This window comes from Balaenoptera ricei, chromosome 8 (genome assembly GCF_028023285.1).
Source record: "Balaenoptera ricei isolate mBalRic1 chromosome 8, mBalRic1.hap2, whole genome shotgun sequence".
NCBI classification, from domain to species: domain Eukaryota; kingdom Metazoa; phylum Chordata; class Mammalia; order Artiodactyla; family Balaenopteridae; genus Balaenoptera; species Balaenoptera ricei.
In genome coordinates this window covers 67,813,995-67,833,637 of record NC_082646.1, presented here as the reverse complement: position 1 = coordinate 67,833,637, position 19,643 = coordinate 67,813,995, and the positions used below count along the sequence as shown (strand labels likewise).

The following is a 19,643-nucleotide window of genomic DNA, read 5'->3' as shown; positions in this document are numbered from 1 at the left end:
GCCCTCCCTTTCCTCCCTTGGGCGCGCGCTCTGCAATCGGGCGCGCGCATTGCTTGCCTGCGGGTGTGGGGTTTGGAGGTGAGGTGGGGGGTCCCTCATGCCTAGAGGGCTCAGAGATGAGCTCCAGGAGATTGGTGCAGGAACTGCCTCAGCCCTGACTCACTGGGCACAGAGTTCAGACCTTAAGCCGGGACGAAGCAGAGCCGGTACAACCTCTTGGGGGTCCTTACCTAGGACTTATGCAGCCCAGAGTGTAACGTCTTCTGGCACAGAACTGCAAGAGCCAGCGCGGGGTATCACGCGGATGACCCGAACTCCGGACCTCGGGAGATGTGGCCTCGAGTGGACCGCGCCCCGTGCCGGCTCGGCGCCTGACCTGGCCGCGACCCCAGACTTCAGCGGAGCCTCAGGGGCAGGGCACAGAGCACAGCTGAGAGAAGGGGGGCTAGCCGAGACTCCGGGGTTCTGAGGATGGGCTAGTAAGATTTCACAATAGGGGCAAGGCTCGGAAAGGCTGATTTGAGAATTGGGATTTAGAGGCGGGGACTTACCTGACGTTTCAGAATTTGCATGCCTATTTGGAAATAAAGGAATAACCAAAATTAGGACGAAGAATACAGTTTCATTTTTTCCCCTTTTAATCCAATCATGCCTTGTAAGGTTACAACCTGAGAGTTTGCCTGGCTGCCCTCGGAGCCTTCATTCACCACTTGTAAACGTGAGGATACTGCCAGGGAGCACACTAATGCTTCACGTATGTTAATCCCTTTACAGTTTACAAAGCATGGCCACATCCTGATCTCCTTTGATCCTCACACCTACCCTTGAGTTAGACAAGGAGGGTAACATCAACTTTCTACCTGGTGAAATGAGAAAACTAAAGTTCAGAGGGATAAATAAGCATTTGCCCAAAGTCACACCAAAGGTGGTAAACAGTAGTGTCCTAGCTCGGCCCCGCAAGCATACACGGCCGACTGGACTATGGCGCCGCGTGGATTTTTCTAGGCTAGGGCCATCATCTTGTCGAGGGAGAGAGGAGAGTCCTAGCCCCCGCCCAAGGATTTATGCTTTTTCATGATGAATCACCCCCAAGCACGTTTGTCACCCGTTTATGCTCTTCCATCACTGCTTCTTGACTTCACTTTCTTACTTAACTTCTGGAGGCCAAACTAGGGAGGGAACTTAGCCCCGCAGGGCTCCCTACTTCTTGCAGGAGGGCCTCTGGTGTCCTATCACCCACTTCCCTGGATGCAGGTCCTGAAGCCGAGGGCCTAGACTGAGAGGCGGAGGGCGCGGGACCCCTGGAACTCTGTGGAGCAGCTTCTACTCTCACCCTACGGCAATTCTTTGTGAACCTGGGCAAGTTACGCACCCCACTCTCTGGTTTCCCCATCTATAACTTGCCCCAGCGGATCTCTAAGCTTCCTACCTGATCTGCCACACTGGTTCTGAGACCCAGTGCACAGGACCTTGCCTGCCCTGGGCCGCGCACTGCTGGCTCAGCCGCCTTTTCACTCCCAGGACTGACCGGTGGACATTGCACCTGGGAAGGAATGGCCGCTCCGAAATTATTTATTCTGAGGACTCTTCTCCGAGGGAGTCACCTGAGCGGACCTGAGTTCCAGCTGAGGGTGGGGGACAGATTCCTGGCTCGGGCTCGGGGTTGGGCTGGGGACGCCGAGGGTCGGAGGAGTGCAGCGCAGCGCACTGGCTGGGTTCGGGCCGCCTGTCTGGCTTCAGGGCAGTTGCCGCAGTAAACCGCGTCTGGCGGCTAGTCTGCCCGCACCGCAGACAGCAGGTATTACTGAGCGCCTGCTCTGTTTCCAGGAGCCTCCCCAGCCGAACTATTCTGTTTTGCTCGCTCGTCTCCCATTTCTCAATGCTTCCTTTCAGTTCGTCCCCTACGAGTCACGCTCTTCGCAGCGACCCTGTCCAGGACCGGCTGTCTGTCAGTCTTGTCTGAGGATGCGACCTACTCGTCGCCAGCTTCCAGCTGGGTCCGCGCCAAGACAGGTTTTTACTTTCATTTCCCCGGCGCGCGCCTCTGGCTGCCGGGGAGGTCAAGGACAGCTGGGCGCCGGCCCACAGCCAGGGAAGGTCCCGTGGTCTGGACTCGTTCCTTCCAGTTCCCACCAGCCCTGGGGGGTTTGGTCTACAGAGGACTCTTCAGCTGTACCTCGTGGCCTCCTCGCTGTGTCCTTTAGGAGATCCCTGGTTCCAGGAGAGAGCGAGGGTGGAGGGGATGGGGGAAGGGACCGGGGACGGAGCTCTTGGTGCAGACTTCGCTTTGAGCTGCTGGAGGCTTCAAAAAGCAAACCCAACCCAGAATTGGAGACTCCGCCGGGCTCCAGTGCCTACGCCAGCAGCATAGCGGCGGTGCCAGGAATTCCCACCTGAGATCCTTGGCACAATGATCTCAGCCCAGGTGTGCCTTATAGCTCTGGCACTTAGAGGTCTGACGCTTGAGAACTCCGTCAATTCTTTAAGACCTGTGTTGGCAGCTCGGGGTTTTGCTAGAACACCCGTATCTTCGAAAGTGTGTGTGTGTGTGTTTGCTTGGGTCGGCGACAAGGGCCGGAAGGTTCCCCAAAATGTCGTGGAGTATAAGTCGAAAAAAAGATATAAAGTTTTCCAAATGTTGGCATCTATTTTTTCCCTTGGAACCTGGGGTTCGTTTACTTTAACAAAGGGGGAAAAAATCACTAGAATGCATTCACGGTTAAACGTCGGATATAGAAGGAAACAACTTAGGGACTTCTGCTTCTGGCGATTTGTAAACGTGGAGTGTCATCCATTCAAGTTGCAGTGATTGTAGATTCACACAGAGTACAAGGAAGGAAGGAAGGAAGTGAAGGAAGAAACATCTTTAAAATCTCACTGGCAAGACAAGTGAAAGAAGCAGAAGAAAAGAAATTTTGGTTAATGAAGATCCACTTCTTTTGTGCCCAAGAACTTTCAAAAAATAAACCCCCAAAGCACTGTAATAATTGTGCATATTCTGACATCATATATACAGACATACAAATATGCTGAAGCCTTGTTGTATAATGGTGTCTCAACTTCTTCACATTCCAATTGAATTATTTTTAGGCCCTAAATCCAAGCCTTATTCTTAGTAATGTTCGGAGTTTTAAAAATTTTTTGATGGTGGTTTCTCAACTAACACTGTGGACACAATCCCTCAAGCCAGTGTGACCACACTCAGGTCATGAAGAAAAGAAGTGAGAAACAATAAATAATATTAATAAGAATAACTAAACTTGAGTAGCTAAGTGCATTGCATAATTATCTCTGATGCCTCTTTTTTCAAACAGGAAATTTTACAATGCATTTATTGTTCATATGGTTCAAAATGCCTCAGCTAAGCTGAGGGCTTGTTTACCAAGTCCATTTGAAAACAAGTTTCAAGAAGCATCCGGGAGTCATAACACCAAGTGGTTTAGAGAAAGGAGCCAATCAGCTACTTAGATTTAGTCACAGGAAAAAGTAAAGCAGGATACAAAGCTCAGGGCACTTCTTTTTTTTTTTTTGGAATCTCTGACTTCTCTAAGAAGCTAATAAGACATAGATCCTTTCCAGAAAAATGCACATGTACATAAACCAATTTAAGTATAAAATAAGCATATGATTTCAGGAGATTGACCAAGTAAAGAATGCTGACACAGAATAAAAAACACTTTCTATAGCATTAATTTCTGTCTTGGAGTGGTAGAGGCAGGGAGGGCAGTTAACCTCTCTCTTTCTAGGGCATAGAATTTTCCAGAGCATCAGCACAAAGAAAAGTAATGCTTTTGCTGCCTCATTTCTGTGCTCTTGCACAAAACATATGGACAGAAATAATCAGTCCTTGTATGTGATAAAGAAGACAAATCTCCCTGAAGCTTAAAGAATATAAGTTGCTATAGGACAGATGAAAGAGAACACAGAGAAGATGGTTAACGTATAGAAGCTTCTTATACTAACAGCTATAACAGAATGAGGTGAAATGACTTCAAGAGAAATTTACTACTGATGGCACAATGAATGGCATTAATAAATGGAGTATAAAAGAGATGATTTGATCATTTGGGGTCATCCCTAGCAAATGAGGATGGTGTTAACGAGAGCAACCATCACGCTACCTGCCTCCACGTGGGGATACTGTACTAGCAGATTAGAACTGTCGGAATGAGGCAATTCTAATCTATGGGCCTACATGAGTTGAATGTTCATTCATTCCTTCAACAAACATTTACCGAGCATGTGTTATATGCCTAACTCTGTGCTAAATGCTGGGCATACAATAATCAACAATGCAAGCATCATTCTTGCCTTCAATGAGCTCACAGCATGGTAGGGTAACCAAACATAAACAAATCCTCATAGGAATAAATATATGATTACAAACTGTGGTAAGTGTTCTGAAGGAAAAGCAAGATTAGGGGGACCTAATGTTCCAAATATAAGGAAGAGCATGGGCAAATGCTTAGAGATGAGAAAGAGCTTGGTACACTAGGGAAGAAAAAAGGAGGCCAGTGTGGTTGAAATGTATTGAGTAAGGGAGAAGAAAGGCATGAGATGAGATTAAGGAGGTCATCAAGGTTAGAGTAAATAGGACCCTTTGAGATATGATGAAGATTTTGCACTTTATTCATAGCGATTTGGGAAGCTTGACAGGTTTGAAGACGGGAGAGACATGATCTGATACACATTTATTTAAAAGATCATTGTCGCCATTGAATGTGATGACTGGATTAGGGAGGAGCAAGAAGGGGAGCAGTGCAGTGGTGGTGCCCTGGAGCAGGGGTCCCCAACCCCCGGGCCACGGACCAGTACCTGTCTGTGGCCTGTTAGGAACCAGGCCACACAGTAGGAGGTGAGCAGCAGGCAAGCAAGCGAACCTTCATCTGTATTTACAGCCACTCCCCATCTCTTGCTTTACTGCCTGAGCTCCACCTCCTGTCAGCATTATCGTGAGTTGTATAATTATTTCCTTATATATTACAGTGTAATAATAATACTAGAAATAAAGTGCACAATAAATATAATGCGCTTGAATCATCCCAAAACCATCCCCCCACCCTCGTCCGTGGAAAAATTCTCTTCCACAAAGCCGGTCCCTGGTGCCAAAAAGGTTGGGGACCGCTGCCCTGGAGAGATTGGAGAGGGCCTAGTCCCATCATAATCTCAATTAATCCACCACACACACACACACACACACACACACACACACACACACTCCACTCTAAACTTCACCAACAGAGCTGGCTTCATGGACGTGCACCCTGTTCAGTCACACAGGACCGCACACTTTGTTTAATGCTCTGCTTGTTGCTCTTTTGAAATTCTTAATAATTTTTGAACAGAGAGGATCCTTTATTTTCATTTTGCTTTGGCCTCTGCACATTACATAGCCAGTCCCACTCACCAGATAGACATGCAATCTAAGTAAAAACAGTCTGCAACCTCTCACAGCACCCATTTATACTGCTAATGTCAGGGATACTTTACGTGAGTGTCAGGATTCAATTATTCATATAATCACACATGTGAAAGCATCTGTAGGACAATTTCTATTAGCCATCTCTGAAGCCTCCTTCCCGCACCCTAAACAGACACCTAAGGTAGAAACAGTTGTTTCCTATACAGATTTAATTTGAAGACAGGGTTCATAATCCACTTACTGTCCTGAAGTTTTACCTACAGGGAAAGTCTGGGATCACCAGTGAAGCAGGGAAACCAGTTAGGAAGCTCTTGCAATAGTCAAGGTGGAAGGTGATAGTGGCTCAGACTAGTGGGGTGGCAGTGAAGCGGGGAGAGAAGCTTACACATTTGGGAAGTAGGATCAATAGGACTGAGTGAGGAGTGTGGGGCTGAGAGAGAGGCAGGTGTCAAGGGTAGCAATCATTCAGTTTCTTACTTGGGCAACCGAGTGGATGGAGATGTGGCAATGGATCAGGGAATTTTCTACCACAACTGCTTAGTCTCCTTTGTTACTTGTTGGTAGAGACTGTTTGAAGAGGCCCCAGCCCTGCCTGCAGATGTTTGGTCAAGTCGAACTCTCATATTGCCTCTTTGAACTGTAGTGGCTAACCACAGGAAGCACTTGAAATGACTGTACAGATCAACCACTTACTCCACGACAGCCAAATGTAGGAGCAGCAGGTTGATAATTCTTGCTTACTAGTAATCAGCTCCTTTTTGACTTCTAAGGCATAAAGGAAAGGCATCTGCTATGTACACACCATCATTGTGTTGCATAGTCTTCCTCTCTCCCTGCCACCCTTCAGTAAAACAAATCTGAGTTTGCTTTACCCCTCACTCTTTGGTGAGAGGTGATGGTGGTTATCTCAGGGGATGGTCTGGCCTTCAGCCAACCTCAGTAATCAGGCTGCCTTGTCAGGGCTTATCAGTTTCAGCAGACTGGCAGCTGTTGGCTGAGAAGCAAAGCACAGTTCCAGTGCATGCTAAATATGTTCACATGTGTATTCAAATACATGATGCCTTTATATACATATACCTGGGGTATGTCAAAATCCCTATGCTACAAAACATCCATTTGCAAATAGTCTGGCAGCCTACCTATGACCTAACAGGTGAAACACGTCTAAATGCAAACAGCACTTGATTCGAGGCTTGAAAACAGCTAAGCTTTGATTAAAAAAAAACACAAAAAATTTAAACCAACACTTGTGAATGAAATAAAAACACATTTTAAAAGTAAAATGGGACATCCTACCTCATGTCATATATAAAAATCAACTCAAAATGGGTCAATGGCCTAAAACAAGAGTAAACTATGAAACTCTTAGAGGAAAACATAGGAGTAAATCTTCCCTTCCAAGTAGTGATCTTGGATTTGGCAATGGATTGCAATGGAAGCCAGGCAATATGACACCAAAGCACAGGAAACAAAAGAAAAAATAGATAAATTTGACTTCATGTGGTATAATACATACAATGGAATATTATTCAGCGATGAAAAAGAATGAAGTACTGATACATGCTACAACATGGATGAACCTCGAAAACATTATACTAAATGAAAGAACCCAGACACAAAAGGTCACATATTGTATGATTGTATTTATATCAAATATCCATACTAGGTAAATCCATAGAGACAGAAAGCAAATTTGTAGTTATCAGAGGCTGGGGGAGGGGAAAATGGGAGTGACTGCTTTACGGGTGTAGGCTTTTCTTTTGGGTGATGAAAATATTTCGGAACAAGATAGACGGGGTAGTTGCACTACATTGTGAATGTACTAAATACCACTGAATTGTACACTTTAAAATGGTTCATTTTATGATGTGTAAATTTCACCTTAAAAAAAAGTGAAATGGGGAAGGAACATGATAGCTGCCTTAAAAGTCAGAAAGGCTATCATACAAAGATAGATTTTATTTTTTCTGGGTGTTTCCATAGAGCAAAACTGGGGGAAGTTACAGGAAAACTCTGACGTAACAAGGAAGAACTTTCTAACAATAGGGTTGTTAAACAGTGGAATGGGCTAGCTCCCAAGGAAGTTAAATTAGGCTTTACTAAAAGTGATCAAGTTGGATGATGAGCTCTCAGGGAATTTATAGAGAGGATTCTTACTTGAGGTGTGACTGAAGCATTTTAGGTTTAATTGTTTTCAAGATCAATCTGTTATCTTCCCTCCACCTCTGCAACTAGGCTGATTCAGTTTGACCTTGTGCAATTTGCAAATGAACTCCTTGAGTTAAAGTATTCCTTCCTGGGAGTTTCAGTTCTAGCGCAGCCCAACCCTCTCAATCTGTGGGTGAAAAAAGCACCACACAGAAAGAGGAAATGATCAATGAGAGTAAACTTTCAGTAGCTGAGACACCAAATCTCTGAACTCACAGTTCAGAGTTTGAGCAGCTTCCTGCTGGTAGTTGGGGGAAATTGTATGCATTCACTCATTAATCATACTTGTTAAGCACTTAAGACACTTTGCTAAGAGCTCTTATATGTAAATGAAGGGTTAAATCCTCAATTAATAATGAGTAGTGACAAGCAACCAGGAAGATAATCATATTTGCAAATCATGGAGATTCCCACAACTTCAGTCTACCACTTGTAACATATCCTGCTACTAAAACTTCAGGAGATACTAACAGAGGACAAAGCAAGCTCATCTGGATGCCTCACTTGCCAAATTCGGAACGATCAATAAGAGGTGCAGTAAAAAGAAAGCGACCTAGATAATTCCTAGATTGGATGATGAGATCCACTAATTCATTTTAATTGCATTGTTTGAACAGGGAAGTTGGAAGTTCCTGCTCCTGCTGCAAGAGCCCTGGGACCGCTGCAAGGGGCGAAACCCTAGGCGAGAAGGGCTCCCTTGGGAGAGACAAGCCTCCTCCCTCGGATTCTGTTGTTCCGGGCAGTTCAGGAGGATCCCGGGGATGCCGCGTTCTTCGGAGGAATCCAGCCTCCCCAGGCGCTCTGGGGGAAGCCCAGGCCAACCGCCCCCAGCCCACCCAGCACTAAAGCACGGGGCGCCTCTGAGGATTGAGCAAAACCCTCTTCCTCCTCCGCCTACTCGGTGGCATGTTCCTAAAATTCCCATCTGCACAACATAAACAGGAAACGTGCAGCAAAAGCCCTGGCGGTGCAAATTCCATGCTTCCAGTCGAGGGCGGGAGAATCTCGTCTTGGGAAGGGGAGGGGGAGGGGGGAGGGGAAGCAGCAAACTTTCCAGGGGACCCCTCAACCATCCCTGTCTCTTCTTCCCAGACCCAGAAAGAAAGAGTGGAGAAGGCGGCAGGAAGGACACCCTGCTTTAGGAAAAATAGGGGAGTGGGAGGTGGGCCGCGGAGGGGCAGCCAGGCCTCAAAGTGAACCACCCCAAGCGGCTGCGGTGGCGGCGTGTGGTGGCAATACGCCCGGCAGCCCACTCCCCAAACCAGCTGTCCTAGCGGCGCCAAGAGGGTGGGGGTGGGCTCTCCGCCGGGGGGTCAGGTCAACGAGCCAGCGCGGGTGGGGGTGGGGGAGGAGCGGACGCTAAGCGCGGCGCAGGCGCAGAGCGCGCCTCGGTTGTCAAACATGGCTGAAGTGCCGCCGCTGCCGCTACTGCTGCTGCAGGGAAAATGCTGAGCCCGCCCGGACCGGGTGGGCGGCGGCGGCGAAGGCGGCAACGGGCACCCGCTTCCCCGGCGCGGCGGCGGCGGCCATGGCCCGGCTGGCCGACTACTTCATCGTAGTAGGCTACGACCACGAGAAGCCAGGTAAGGGTGTGGGTCGGGCACCGCCCCCGGGCCTCCCCGCCCCCGCCCCCCGGCTGCCGTCCAGTGGGCTCCTCGGGGCCGGGCGTCGCGGCCTGGAGGCGGGGAGGGCCGGGCTGGGCCCCGGCTGAGCGGGCGCTCGGCGTCCGGCCTTCTTGGCCCCGCTGAGCCTCGCGGTGGGCGTGAGGGGCCGGCACGAGGGGAGGGGGAGGAGGAGATCGTGTCCTCCGGGCCCGGGGCGGCCCAGCTGGGTCAGCTGGGGCGAGTCTTGGTGCCGCGACCCTCGCTCTGGAGGGGGCTGGGTACCAGGGGCAGCGCCCCGGTGCCGGCGGGATTGGGCCAGGACCGCAGGGCTGGTAGGGCGGGAGCCAACTGTGCTAAGTTTCTCTGGGATAAACTTATGCCCAGCATCCTGAGTGAGTAGCGAGTGACGCAGGGGGCTGTCCTCTCCGAAAGGAAGTGCTGAGAGTCCTGTGCTCCCTCACCCCTGAGCTGATGGGGGCCTGTCTAGTCACCGCGCCAGTGGACGCGTGGTACCGAGGAAGGGGAAAGGATCCTTAAACTTCTAAACATTTCTAGGAAATGCTCCTCGTTCTTTCAGAACAAATGTGACGGTTATTTCAGAATGAGTCTGAACACTTTTTTTTTTAACATCTTTATTGGAGTATAATTGCTTTACAGTGTTGTGTTAGTTTCTGCTATACAACAGAGTGAATCAGCTATATGTATACATATATCCCCATATCCCCTCCCTCTTGGGCCTCCCTCCCACCCTCCCTATCCCACCCCCTCTAGGTGGTCACAAAGCCCCGAGCTGATCTCCCTGTGCTACGCAGCAGCTTCCCACTAGCTAGCTATTTTACATTTGGTAGTGTATGTTTGTTAATGCTACTCTCTCACTTCGTCCCAGCTCCGCCCCCCCTCCCCCCCAAGTCCTGAACACTGTCTTTTAGGTAAGGACCGTTAGCAGACCGCTGAAGGTGATCTTGTTTCACATTAATGTGTGTTTTAATTCTTTTCATTTGTCACAAAATTTTCCTCATAAGCAACAATCTGGCAAATGCATTGCATTTTAATTTAATTGAGGGATTCCCACAACTGAAGAGAATTCAGGGTTTATGCACGTCTATTTTTGTATTTGTATTCTTTTGTATTACTGTATAGCTACACATAATGTAATAATAACTTGAGCTGGGGAAGCACGTCCATTTCAGGGTAATTCTGGTCACACATTTGCAAGGAATTTTAGATCTCAGCTAGACAGTCCCTTCATTTTTCGGAGGAGATGCTGAGATTGTGTTTTGCTGATGGTTACAGCCATTTGTAGCATCAGAATACCATTGTTCTACCCACTATTGGTGTACTGCCCCTTTCACTATTCCTCTCCTAATAACTTCCTTTAGCGGGGACCTTTTATATTCTTTAGTCCTTCATCACTCTTGACCTGATTGAGGTTAACAAAAGAAGGGCTTGGGCTATATTTAAAGTATTTTCTGGCTCCAAAATTTTATTTGTTATTTCCTAGTAATTTTGCATAGTCTGCTGTCTCTTTCTTATTACCAAGATTAACAATATGGAGAATCACAGTTTGTTTTTAACATTATTTCATTTTTAGCGACATTGGGGTTTCCCCCCCCCTCACTTCTAAAAAAATTTGAAACAATCACAAAACTTGCAAGTATGGTACAAAGAAAGAACTCTTTACTCCCTGAACCATTTGAGAGGAAGCTGCTGACCTGATGCCCTCCCTTATCACCCCAGAATGCTTTAGTGTGTATTTTCTACAAACAAGGTTATTCCCCTACATAATCACAGTACAATCATCAAAATCAGGAAATTAACACTGGCATAGTACTCCATCTAGTTCTCAGACTGGTTCAAGTTTTGTTGATTATGCCATTAATCTCTTTACTGGCAAAAGGATCCAGTTCAGAATTATGTATTGCATTTATTTGTCACAGGACCATGTCATCAGAGGTGAGGCAAGCTCTTGGATGGCTTTTGAGCTCAGCTGAGGAATCGTACCGATATTCAGGAGTTTGCTGCTTGCGTACTTATTCTTAATCGCGATGAATTTCGTTTTCATTTACTTTCAATACATTTTTGGCCATGTGCTGCATGACTTATTCAATCTGAAACAATTCCTTCATCTTTTGATTTTCATAACCTTGACCCTAATGGAGATTATAGGGTCGTTATTTTGTAGAATACCTCTCATTGGGGATTATCTGTTCTCTTATGATTAGATACATACAGGTTATGTATTTGGGCAGGAATATCACAGAAGTGGTGCTCATTGCATCCTATCTGTGGTACAATTTCAGTTTGTCTATTATTGGTGATTTTCACTTTGATTACTTGATTACTTTGATTATAAGCAATATCTGCCAGGGTTCTTCACTCTAAAGTTAATATTTAATAGTTAATTAATAAATGGTTTTTGTGAGGACTTCTTTGAAACTATGTGTCTTGTTCCTCATCAAACTTGTATTCCTTTATGCATTTATATCTATGGATACATGGTTTTCTGTTTTTTTGCTGAGTTATATTGTTACTGTTTATTTAGTTCAAATTATTCCTCTTTTGGCCAACGAGAGCCCATTTAAGCTGGCTTCCGTGTCTTTATGACATGTCCTCACCATTCTTTGAGCATGTCTTTACTTTTTGGTATAAGAAGATGTTCTGGGCTTATCTTGTACTGTCCCTCCTTTAGTCCTGGAATCAGCCATTTCTCTAGGGAGACCTGGATCGTTTTAATGGAGAATGGTATTTAGAAGCTAAGATCTCAGTGCTTGTGTGTTTATTGCTGTTGTATTGTTACTGCTCTCAGCCTTTCTTAAAGGACCGAGCCGGGGAATATATGTATGTGTACACACACACATATTTATGTCTATATTTATTTGTTTATCCATATGTATTGAAAACTGTGAGTTCCCACCAGTACCACTGATTTCTCGCCAACACTCCAGGGTCCAGTCTAGTTTTTTCCTTTTTTATATTTGTAATATTCTTCTCTGACAGTGAGAAATCTGGCTTCTGTTATCCTTAATATATTTACTTCTTTGTTCAGTCTCCCTGTATTTAACCAATCTTTCATCTTTGTTACCACCCTCTCCTCTCCTGGATGCCTTCCTCTCTCTGCTGGGCTCAGATTCTTCATTCTTTCTCTCCCAGCCCCCTGTCCCTGTCAGGACCTAACAGCCCATACCAGGATGCCCCAATACAGGGACACCCTTTTCAACCTGCCCTGGCTTCGGCTCCCCATGTCAACTTCCCCACTGTTTGTGGATATACTTCTCACTCCACTTAGGTTCTGCTTCCATGTGGAGCACGATGTCGTCCTCATTCCGTGCTCACCCAGTGCCCCATGCCAGGTTGCCCCTCTGCTTTGACACCCTCCTTGCAGCGCTAGGACTCTGACTGAAATCATTTGGCCGTTCCTCCCCACATAGAGTACCTCCTTGGTTTACCTGGGTTCTGACAACCCTCACCCCACCCCAGGGCTATAATGACTACTCTCTATCCCACAGTAGGGAAAAGGAAGATTATTTTTTTAAGTAACAAAATCCAGAAGCTTTTATAAATTGTAGAATCTTGATAGCGAGATGTATTCTTTTTTTTTTTTTTTTAACTTGGGATAATTTTTCTTTAGTCATGTTTATTGAAGTATAATTTACATGCAATAAAATTCACCTTTTTAACTAAACAGTTCAATGAGTTTTGACGGATGTATACATAAGTGTAGCCACTACCGAAATCAAGATATAGATAGAGAACACTTCCCTCCAAAAAGCTCTTCTGTGCCCCTTTGCAGTCAATTCCCTCCCTAGCCTCTGGCAATCACTGATCTATTTTCTGTCCTTGCGGTTTTTGTCTTTTCTAGAATGTCTTATAAATGGAATTGTATACTTTTTTATGTCTGGCTTTTTTCACTTAGTAGAAAAATATGTTTGAGACTTATCCATCTTGTATGTATTGTCAGTTCCTTTTTATTGCTGAATATAATACAGTTTGTTTATCCGTTCACCAGTTGGTGGACTTTTGAGTTTCTGGTTTTGGGCTATTATGAACAAAGTTATTCTGAACATTTGCAGACAGATCTTTGACTGTTCATATGGTTTCATTTCTCCTGGGTAGATACTTAGGAGAAGAATTGCTGGGTCATATGATCAGTGTCTGTTTAACTTTATGTGAAACCACCAAACTGTTTTCCAAACTGGCCGTGCCATTTTGCATACTTACCAGCAATGTATGAGAGTTCCAGTTAGTCTTTTAAATTTTATTTATATTATTTAAAAAAAATTAACCATTCTAGTGGACATGTAGTGGTATCTTATTGTGGTTTCAGTTTGAATTTTCCTGATGGCTAATGATGTTGAGCACCTTTTCATGTGCCTATTGCATTGGAATATTTTTGTAAAGAGGTTGAGCAAATTTTTGCCCTTTTTTATTGGATTGTTTGTTTGGCTTCTTTTTTTTAATTTATGTATAGTTGATTTACAATGTTGTGTTAGTTTCTGCTATACAGCAAAGTGATTCAGTTATACATATATACTTTCTTTTTTTATATTCTTTTTCATTATGGTTTATCTCCCTGTGCTATACAGTAGGACCTTGTTGTTTATCCATTCTATATGTAATAGTTTGCATTTGTTGGCTTCTTATTATTGAATTTTTAAGTTCTAGATACAAGTCTTTATCAGGTGTTTTGCAAATATTTTCTTCCAATCTGTGGCTTGCCCTTTCATTTTCTTAACAATAGCTTTTGAAGAGTAGGTGTTTTAATTTGAATCACTTTTTAGGCATTAGAATAGTTTTGTATATCTTGAGTTGTATCCTTTGAGTAGTCTTTTTTATGTAAAACTCTCTGTAAAAATTTACTGGAAGAGGGCTTCCCTGGTGGCGCTGTGGTTAAGAGTCCGCCTGCCAATGCAGGGGTTCGAGCCCTGGTCCGGGAATATCCCACATGCCGCAGAGCAACTAAGCCCACGCGCCACAACTACTGAGCCTGTGCTCTAGAGCCCGCGAGCCACAACTACTGAAGCCCGCGCGCCTAGAGCCCATGCTCTGCAACAAGAGAAGCCACCACAATGAGAAGCCCACGCACTGCAACAAAGAGTAGCCCTTGCTTGCCGCAGCTAGAGAAAGCCCGGGCGCAGCAATGAAGACCCCACACAGCCAAAAATAAATATATAAAAAAAAGACCAAAAAAACCCCACTTTAATTAAAAAAAACCACAAAACTTACTGGAAGAAAATCCACCAAATCTATGTACTTGTTTGAATTGTAAGTAAAGAATAAACCTAACTGAGTCTGCAAACCTTTGTTATAAAGCTTTCTTCAGGAGTTAGTATGATTTTGTTACCTACATCTCTCTAAAAGCTAATCATACTATGATAATATGATACTGAAATGTTCTGTGTTTAATTCCAGAATGTTCCTGGAATTATTTGTTCAACATACTAAACTATTTTTGTTCCTAAAGTATCTTTTCAATTAATAATACTTTTTAGTTGATTTTTTTCATATTTCTATTTTAAAGTTGAGTTGAAAGAAAAAACCTTGTCTTTTGAAAAATTACTTTTACAAACTGGAAAAAATAGTTAATACATGCTATTTGAATTATATGCAAAGAAGAGTGCTTGACACATAGTAGATGTTTAATAAAGATGTATTGAATGAATACCCAGCTGCTGAACATATGGAAAATACAAAAAACTATAAGGAAGGTGAGGGATGGGTGTAGTTATGAAAGGGTAACAGGAGGGATTTTGTGGTAGTAGAACTGTTTTGTATCTTGACTGGGTGGTGGATACATAAGCCTACATATGAATTGCATAGAACTAAATACACAAAAACACAAATGAGTACAGTAAAACTGGGGAAATCTGAACAAGAAAGTATATTGTATTAATGTCAGTATCCTAGTGTTGATATTGTTCTATAATTTTGTAAGATGTTATCATTGAGGGAAACTGGGTACAGAGAAATGGGATTTCTGTATTCTTTAAATAATTAATTAATTAATTAATTTTATTTTTGGCTGCGGGTATTCGTTGCTGCACGCGGTCTTTCTCTAGTTGTGGCGAGCAGGGGCTCCTCTTCATTGATGGTGTGCGGGCTTCTCATTGTGGCGGCTTCTCTTGTTGCGGAGCTCCGGCTCTAGGCGCGCGTGCTTCAGTAGTTGTGGCTCGCGGGCTCTAGAGCGCAGGCTCAGTAGTTGTGGCACACGGGCTTAGTTGCTCCTTGGCATGTGGGATCTTCCCGGACCAGGGCTTGAACCTGTGTCCCCTGCATTGGCAGGCGGATTCTTACCCACTGCGCCACCAGGGAAGCCCTGTATTATTTCTTATAGTTGTCTTAAAATAAAAGTTTAATTTAAAAAAAGCTATAAGGAAGATAAAAAGACACCCAGAGTGGCCTTATTTTTTTCCTTAACATCGATGACATAGGGAAAGGTTATTCTATTAAATTCCAGAAAAACATAATCTTCAGTGGCTAAATTATTACATCTTGTGGGTATATTAATAATGGGTATTATAAGGGGTATAATAATGACTTCATCATTTACTTTATTATTGGATATTTAACTTGTTTCCAATTTTGTGCTCTTCTGAATACTACAGTAAGTCCCCTACATACGAACGAGTTCTGTTCTGAGAGCACGTTCCTAAGTCCAATTTGTTCGTAAGTCAAACAAAGTTAGCCTAGGTACCCAACTAACACAATCGGCTATATAGTACTGTACTGTAATAGGTTTATAATACTTTTCACACAAATAATACATAAAAAACAAACACACAAAAAAAACATTTTTAATCTTACAGTACAGTACCTTGAAAAGTAGAGTAGTACAGCACAACAACTGGCATACAGGGGCTGGCATCGAGTGAACAGGCAAGAGGAGTTACTGACTGGAGGAGTGAGAGGAGGTGGGAGATGGTAGACCTGAAGGATCATCAGCAATAGGAGATGGAGGGCAAGCTGCAGTTTCACTCATGCCTGACGTTGATGGCACAGGTTCTGGTTCCTTGCTGGATTCAATTCTATCTACCCTCTTGAAAAAATGATCCAGTGATGTCTGGGTAGTAGCTTTTTTTTCCTCATCATAGATGACACGGCAGCACTGGATTGCATTCTGAACAGCTGCTGCAACCTTTGTGTACTGTTCTATATTTGGGTCCTGTGCCTCAAAAACTAACAGTGCCTCCTCAAATAAAATCCCCTTGCCATTTCCTGTGTTGTGAATCTCTTCGGTTCTTCACCTACTTCTTCTTCCCCTTGTCGCTCCACTGTCTCAATTATTTTCACTTTTGTTTCCATCGTTACTGCTTGGCATTTCTTAGCAGTACCAGTTACATCACTGCTGCTTTTACCCTTTCTTCCGGACATCCTGGGCTTGAAATAAAGATACTGTACTACTGTATTCTATACAGTACTGTACAGTAAAGTACACAAACGCACAACCACTCGTAGAAGATGCACGCGCTTGACAATGTACGCCAGACTGGTGAACTAACTTGCCTGATTGGACATGTGCACGCCTGTTCGTATCTTTGAAAGTTTGCAATTTGAAGGTTCGTATGTAGGGGACTTACTATACTGTCATGGTGAGGAGCCAACTGTCTTTATTTTTCTTATAGTTTTTACTTTCTCGTACTTTGAGATTTGTGCAAGAAAAATTGTTAATGACCACATGGGTTAATTCCCTTATATGCCTTTACTTTTTTCTTTTTGTTTTCTTTTGCTGTCCGTTAATACATTTAGAATTTAATCCATTTATTTAGATGGTATTTAACCTGGAATGACGTATCATAATCATTTGAGGTTCTTGCATTCTTTCATATCAACCTGCTTAAGTATATTAGAGAAAGCATTTGAAATATTTTACTTAAGCAGTATAAGTGAGATAAGCTAAAAGGTAAATTTATGCACAATACCTGAGGTGTCATAGTCTGAGACATTTAAAAAATTGATAATTGTTTATTATTGAACCATTGTAATTCATAGTCAGCCTGGATCCCCTCTCTTTCCCCATTCTATATTGAAATAGTTGGGATTTCTTGGTTGCTTTTTGTTGCCAGTTGTCAAGAACCATTTGGGATTCATTGATTTGACAAGTATTTATTGCTTTCCAGGCATTGTGCTAATTGCTAGAACAAAAATAAACGAGTAAGGAGTAAGATTCTATCCCTAATTTAGTCATTAATGGAGACAGTCTTGAAATAAGTAGTGATAAATGAAGAAGGTGGGTCCACTTTACTGAGGGAGAGAGAAGGCTTCTTATGAAAGGTGATGTTTAAACCACAGTATGCAGGATGAATGTGCATTTGCCAGGTAGAAAAAAAGGGTAGAGGAGGCTATAGGCAGAGAGAAAAACATGTAAATGTGTGAAATGGATTGTTCCAGGAATGGAGAGAAGTATAGTGTAAATGGGAATTGAGGTAAGCTTTGATGCTGGAGTAGGTTGGAGTCAGATTGTGAAAAGCTCTGTGTATTAGGCTATGGAATTTATAGCTTTCACTCTGTAGACCGTGGGGTCTGTTGAAAAGTGGGGATTCTTGAAAATCAGTAAACATCTTAGAAATGTGACTCAAATAGCAATGGACTGGAGGGAGAAAGAACAGTGTGAAAAAACTCAGGAGCTTTTACAGTGAGAATAGAAAGGAACATATGGATTCTAGAGAAATTTGAAAGCTCATATTAGCAAAATTTAGTAGAGAGTGGATGTGAAGGGTAAAGGAGAAAGAGTAGTTGAGGGTAACAGTTTCTAGCTTGGGTAAGTGGGTGGGTGATGATGCTGTGAATGCAAATGGAGAATATAGGGGAAGAAATGAATTTGGATGAGGGAAAGTAATGCTGAGGTTAGTTTTGACATGTTGAATTAAATGTGCCTGCCTATAATCAAGGTAGAGATGTCATTTAAGTGTTCAGATATATGGATCAGGAGGTTAGGAGAGAAGTGAAGATTAGAGATATAGTTTGGCAATTACCAGTAGCCAGCTGATTGTCAGAAATAAAGAAAAAAATGAGATTGTTTAGGGAATGTGTATAGAGTGAAAAGAGGAGTGGCCTAAGAATTGAACCCAGGGAAAATTTGATACTTAAGAGGTAGATAGAGAAGTAGCAGCCAGGAAACTGGATAGGAGTGGTTAGAGGTATTGCAAGAGAACCAAGATAGAGTGGTATCGTGGAAACGCTGAGTGTAGAGAATTTTGAGGATGAGGAAATGATGAATAAACGTGAAATACTCTGAAGATGTCATGTATAATGAGGACTAAAAATAATATCTTAGTCTGTTTGGGCTGCTGTAACAAATTATCATAGACTAAGGGGCTTAAACAACAAACATTTATTTCTTACAGTTTTGGAGGCTGGGAAATCCAAGGTCAAGGCACAGGCAGATTCGGATTCAGGGTCTCGTGAGAGCTCGCTTCCTGGCTCATAGATGGCCATCTTTTCACCATGTCCTCACTTGGTAGAAGGGGCAAGGAAGCTCTCTGGGGTCTCTTTGATAGGGGCACTAATCCCATTAATGAGAACTCTGTCCTCATGACCTAGTCACCTCCAAATACCATCACTTTGGTCCTACCTCCAAATGCTATCATATTGGGGATTAGGTTTCAACATATGTATTTTGTAGGGGGGGGCACAGACATTCTATATCTATGGCAGATAGACTCATAGACTTGATAATTAGGATGGTGACTTTAGAACATTATAGTTGTAGGGGCTAAAGCTAGTTTGATAAACGCACATCCCAAGTCATGTGCTATATAAACCTTATATAATCTAATTTATTCCATTTCTTTTTAGAAGTTCACTATGACCTGCAACCCATGGCTTGTGGAAGGAGTCAGAGGTGACTTCAAAATTCCAACCTTGAAGGTCTGGGATACTTGTGAATCCATGACTTAAATAAGAAGATTGAAAATGTTTTTCTTTTAAAATTACTTATTTGTCTTTGTTAGCTTGGAAGATAATGGGTTTTACTTTATAGTTATCCAAATGAAGCCTTCAGAAGATGGACAGGCAAGGGCTGAACACAAAGACTCGAGAGTCATTAGTGTAGATAGAGCTGTGACACTGTGTGAGTGCCCTCAGAAAGTCAGTGTAGAGACAGAAGAATAGAGGACCAAGGACTGATCTTTGGGGAATGCTCTTGCTAAGAGGATGGAAAATAAAAGGAAGCATAGAAGAAAGAGTTTGAGAGAGACATTTAATTTTCCCCAATAGTTGTTCTTCTTCTCGATGTTGATAGAACCCTTGATTTTTTGGCTAGTCATGTAGCCATGCAGGAGAGATTGTTTTCAAGTTACTAACAGATAGAGACATGTGAATAAGTTCTGGCCAGTTGGATGTAAGTGGAAACGATGCGTGCAGCATCCCAAAAAGTATTCTTAAAGGATGAGGGTACATTTTTCTAGCTTTTT

The 19,643-nt window shown here is 43.5% G+C and overlaps 1 protein-coding gene across 5 annotated transcripts in view; it reads left to right on the top strand.

Annotated features, from left to right (window-relative positions):
* The first annotated feature begins 9,027 nt into the window (after window positions 1-9,027).
* SBF2 (SET binding factor 2) overlaps window positions 9,028-19,643 on the top strand; it is a 470,059-nt gene continuing 459,443 nt past the window's right edge. For all 5 annotated transcript variants that reach the window (XM_059931110.1, XM_059931111.1, XM_059931112.1 and 2 more), the window contains exon 1: window positions 9,028-9,213. In XM_059931110.1, the coding sequence (XP_059787093.1) occupies window positions 9,159-9,213 (55 nt within the window). In that variant the 5' untranslated portion in view covers window positions 9,028-9,158. The remainder of the gene's footprint in view (window positions 9,214-19,643) is intronic.